Source organism: Gossypium arboreum, chromosome 10, assembly GCF_025698485.1.
Source record: "Gossypium arboreum isolate Shixiya-1 chromosome 10, ASM2569848v2, whole genome shotgun sequence".
Lineage (NCBI taxonomy): Eukaryota > Viridiplantae > Streptophyta > Magnoliopsida > Malvales > Malvaceae > Gossypium > Gossypium arboreum.
This window is the reverse complement of record NC_069079.1, coordinates 125,469,343-125,474,958: the sequence shown is the minus strand read 5'-3', so window position 1 is coordinate 125,474,958 and position 5,616 is coordinate 125,469,343. Positions and strand designations below refer to the sequence as shown.

At 34.0% G+C, this 5,616-nt stretch overlaps 1 protein-coding gene across 1 annotated transcript; it reads right to left on the bottom strand.

Moving 5' to 3' along the window:
- Nucleotides 1-413: 413 nt before the first annotated feature.
- On the bottom strand, nucleotides 414-3,244 carry LOC108452025 (receptor-like protein kinase THESEUS 1). Its single transcript, XM_017749755.2, has one exon. The coding sequence runs from the start codon at nucleotides 3,069-3,071 to the stop codon at nucleotides 567-569; it is 2,505 nt and encodes an 834-aa protein (XP_017605244.1). The 5' UTR covers nucleotides 3,072-3,244; the 3' UTR covers nucleotides 414-566.
- Between the last annotated feature and the right edge of the window lie 2,372 nt (nucleotides 3,245-5,616).

Below are 5,616 nucleotides of genomic sequence, written 5' to 3'. Positions count from 1 at the left end.
TAACAATGGCGGGTAGACAGTGGCTTTGTCCCAAAAATGGTGAAATTACAAATTTAATTAAAAAGTTGCAATGTTAATGCATAAATTTACATTTTGATCCCTTAAAATTTTTAACTCAGTTTCAACCTTTCTTAAATATTTTCTAACTTCGCTGCTAACAACCCAAAAAAAAACTCATTAATGGCATCAAGTAATAATGCTGTTAATTTGGATTTATGAATGAGGTTTTAAAACTAGAGGATCAAATTAACCAAGGAAAATTAAAATAGAGGGACTAAATCCAAAATTTAAGTATGCCAAAGGGACTAAAACCAGAATTAGACCATTTATATTTGACACTTGTTTTGAACCATGTAATTTTTGTAAATACTTATAGGCACCACAACAGGGCTGTTTCATAACAAAAACAAAAATTTATCAACACTCAATTTTCATTTAGTATCAATAATCAAAACAATATAAAATTCAAGTTATGATCAACTAAACTAATATTTCTGCATGCAAAAATGTAAAATGTTTGAAACACACAATAAAATGAAACAAATAAGGCCCTACCCCTTCCAATTCTATCTTCCTCTAGGATCCATAATCTGTGAAAACACATCACTCGTTGTTGTTGCATCCGAAGCTACTTGATCGCTGACAATATCGTAACGATCGGTGTCAACCGATTCGACTTGAGGGATCCATCCTGGGATTTCCGGAATATGTTTCGCGCTGTTATCGGATGAATCGTTTTGTATCGAAGCCTCTTGTAGTTGAAGAGCATACTCCAAGTTCCATAACACATCACCCATTGTAGGCCTTTCAACTCCGTGTTCGGCCAAGCATTTCTCGGCCGTTTCGCCGAATTTTCTCAAGGAATCGATGTTGATTAATCCGACTAGATTTGAATCTATGATCCTTTGTAATTGACCTCTCTTTTTCCAATACATACCCCATTCAGCAATGTTCACTTGTTCCCTTGGAAGTGCAGGGTTAATTGCAGGCCTAGCGCATAAAATTTCCATGAGAACGACTCCGAATGAGTACACATCGGATTTCTCGGTGAGTTGCTGTCGGCGGAAGTACTCTGGGTCGAGATAACCGAAGCTTCCTTTCACTGCAGTGCTTACATGAGTTTGGTCTAATGTAGGGCCTAGTTTCGACAATCCGAAATCCGCGACCTTTGCTGTGAAATTTTCATCGAGGAGTATGTTCGTTGTTTTCACATCTCGGTGAATGATTATGTCCGATGCTCCTGTGTGAAGGTAGTGCAGGCCTTTCGCAGCTCCGATGCAGATTTCGAGCCGTTGTTTCCAGCTTAGTGATGGAAGATTGGAGCCGTACAAGTGTTTCCGCAATGGACCGCCGGCCATGAACTCGTAAACGAGGATCATCTCGTTTTGTTCTTCACAGTAGCCTATAAGAGAAACTAGGTGCCTGTGCCTCAACCTGGAAAGCATCAAAATTTCCGTCCTGAACTCGGTTAGTCCTTGCCGGGATCCGGGATTTCCACGCTTTACCGCAACCATGACCCCATTCTCTAGAACACCTTTATAAACCTTCCCAAATCCACCTACACCAATGACCAAGCTCTCGTCAAAATTCTTGGTTGCTTCACGAATCTCTGCGAATGATAGTACCCGGCCTAAACCGTGAGATTGTGCAGTTGAAGCAAGGCTGCAAATCGAAACTTTCGAATCAGAATTTCCCACATTCGTTGGGAGAGAAAACCAGGTAGAGGAACAACGTTTAGGCTTCTTTGGCCGGTGCAAACGCAATAACAGAGCTGCTACGACGAACACTAAAACTGCGAAAACCACTGCCGAGGAAATTGCTAGAGCAACCAATTTTCTTCTCGGGAAATTCGATTTCTTTCGGATTTCACACACATTTCCAACAAGGCTACCACAAGGATTGCTCATTTTCATGATCTCTAAACCACTCAAAATTGCATTGGTTGGAAGATTTCTAAAATCAGGTGGACCGACTTGAACCAAAATCCGATTAGATCCCATCGAAACATTTGTGACGAAGTCGGCATAGTAAGCAGCCGATAACACCATCGTCTTACTGGAAATATCGAAAGATGTCAAAGCAGATTGTTTGTTGATATAAACATTGAAAATCAAGTTGTTAAGAACGGTACTAACAATGTCACAAAAATGCAGCCTAATGAAATAAGTGAAGCCCTCATCGACATCAAACCTCCACGAAATGTTAAACCTCTGATCGGTCACGTTTGCTTCAGCCATTTCTTGTGCAGTAGCATAAACCGAATTCGGAGCAATTTCAGCTGAGACACCATCGATGTACTTGATCAAATTCGGATTCACCGAAACATTGTTGGCCGATGCAGCATTTATCAAATAAGCTTGATCTGTCTCCCATGTCCTCCACATAGAATCATTCTTGGGAGTCAAAACAGGGCCTCCCATGTTTATCCTGTAAACCGTCTCGAAAGCTACACGTTTTGGGATCTCAACTTCCGGTCCAAACGGAACCGGCACAACACCGGAAGGGAAATTCGTGTCGGGTAAAGCCACAACCTCAATCCCATTAACAAATGCAACCGAGCCATTGCTTGGAGAAAACTTCAATTCCAAACCCGAATCTCCGATCTCGATCACATATTCCTTCATTACTGGAGAGTTTTGACTCGATTTCGAAAACGAAAACCGGTGCAACGTGATTCCATTAGCCATAACTGAAAAAACTGCAGATTTCAAACTGCATCTTGTGTTTTGAACAGGAAAAAAGTGCAACCTTAACCAATGGCGACCAATCTGCTTAGTTCCAATAACATAAACTGATGTTTTTTCAAAGATTCTAACAGAACTATAAAGAGCTGAGTTACTTAAACCGTTAATTACATCCCCAGAAACAACAATGCCACTAAAAGGTGACAATTTCACATTCCGAAAACTATTATCGGGTCGAAAAACCCGAGAACCATCAACTTCGACAGGATTGCTTCCGCCGCAATCAATTAAGAAAACATCAACAGGAGTAAAACCAGAACAATTGATGGATTGAACAAAGAAAAGAAATGTGAAAAAGAACAAGACCAACACAACTGAAACTTCCATTTTTCTAATACATAGCTTGTCTTAATGAGAACACAGTTTGAAGTTGAAACATACCTGAAAAGAAATTTCAATGTCAAAGGTGAAGGTTTTTTTTTGGGGAGGGGGGTGATGAGAGTTATGAAACTGACATAACTGAAACTTTATGAGATTTGGTTCTTTTTCATTTAATATTTTGCGGCATCTAAGGTGAGGAACATGAGGGCCTGATATTTTTCTAAAGAAAAAGAAAGAAAGAATGACATGTTGCAGGGTCATTGAAGGGGGCCCTGTCTTAAAACACAAACTGACTCCTTTTTCTCTAAAGCAACAAAACCATATTTGATTCCTTGTTGACCAACTACCTTACTTTTTTAGCCCTTTTGTTTTTACCATTATATTCTCCATATCTTTCAGCTTTTTAGCTAAGCTAAAACTTTGTAAAATTTTAAAAATAAATTGGTAAAAAAAATCGTAACACGATTAATATGACTCAAAACCAGATCAAGAAATATTCTATTTATTAAACCAACACATAAAATTCTAGTTATTTGCTTTTAAAATTAACAATCATTCAATATTTTGATTAAACGAGACCGAAAATATCTCTTAATCTAAAAACTTAAATATATATATTTATATTAAAAACTATTCATATCTGATATTTATCAGTGTAACTTTTGTGAAGCATAAGCAAAGGTTTTAGCACATGTTCACATGCCTGATCCTAAGACATTGTTTCAACAACTTGCCTTAGATTTTGTAATAATAATAATTTAGTTCCATGGAAGTTATCATTGGAGATTGGACCGCGAAAAGTGCTGTTTATGATTAAAATAAGCAATGTGAGAGAGATTTATAGCAGCTGGGTCTTCGCCTAGTAATTTGCAGTAAAGCCTAGGAGAATGAACTGAGAATTCTTTTTTAATTAAAATGAAATAAATAAATAGAGAAAAACAGCATGCGTATGAAGTATACAAGGTTTTTAATGTCGTAAGAATAAGAGTTAAGGTGGAAAGAGATTCAGTTGGCATATATAGTCAAACTGACACAGATTATAATAAGCTAACAAAAATATTGACAGTTAAAGTTTGAGAATGAATATTTATATATAAACTCCATCATTTAGTTTTATTTTTATTTTTAATATCAAATCTAAATCCCATGAAGCTACAGAAGTGAAGGGTAGGAGGTGGATCTTATTATCATAGAATGAATATATATATAAACAGCTGGAGATTGGTCACCTTATCTGTTACATATGAGAGGATCCTTTCTTAAGTTTTTTTAATTATATTATTTTTCTCGTAAATTATAGATTTAATTCATATATTTTAATTAAGTTATCTTTAATTTTTATTTTTAAAATCTAACGTGACAAATATATTATCGTATGTGTAATCTTATGTCAGTTTATTATTTTTATATGTTATTCACTAAAATTTAGATAATGGATTAACGATAGTAATTTACGTCAAAATTAAAATTTCAAAGTTCGAAAAATATAAAAAATTTAAAAGATTCAATTCGAGAATATAAACTAAATTTATAATTGTACGCATAATAGAGGACTAAGTTTATAGTTTCGTTAAATTTTATTGTTGATTTTTCATGTTTTATTTTGAAGTATGCTGATGAAATTGGGTGGTATTAGATCAAGAGTGTTTTAAGTATTTTATATAGATGGACATTAAAAATTGTCCTCTAAAGTTCAAATATTTGCTTAATTGGTTATTTATGTGATATGTAATTTGTTAGTCGCTCAAGTAATTAAATTAGAAAGTTTTTATAGATGTGAATAGAATCGTATGTATAAATTCTCAATATCCATATAATTAATAAAATATTTATAATAAAAAATTAATAAATTGATTTCCACTATACATTAGAATTTCGAAATTTATCCAATGATGAATTATTTATTCTATAAATAGTGAAAATTATGAAAACATTAATTTTTATTAAACTTATATTTGAATATCTAGAGGCAAAATGTATATATATTCGATGGTAATTATTTATTTGTTCATTAAAATCAATCTACCTAAAGAAGAAGTAGGATATATTTAATTGTGTGCTTATCTAAATTCATAAAGTAAATTTTGAGCATTGATATATTATTTTGCAGCTATTTGCTTCATTTGTAAGCTTCATCTGTTCCTTTATTTAATGGGTTAATTTTTTTAATTTAAATGGAGTAAATAAGTCAAGTTTTATTTAAATGTTTTGAATCTTAATTTGGCACTATTAGAAGATAAACTTACTATTATTATTAACTTAAGCAGTGAGAAAGAGAGGTTCTATCATGAACAATAAAATATATTGAGACTTATGTTTTTGTTAATGACTACTGCCAAGAAATTTATGACTACAATTTCACAAATTGAAAGTGCTTTTACATTTGTGGAAGAATGTTTTCATTCGACATACTAGTCTCTTATTGGTAGTTCAATGGCACAACTCACAACTAAGAAGTTTGATGGGTTGAGGGGAATACAAGAATATATCATCGAGATTACTAGTATTTTTGTAAGATTAAAGATCTTAGTGTAGTTAATTTTGAATTCAT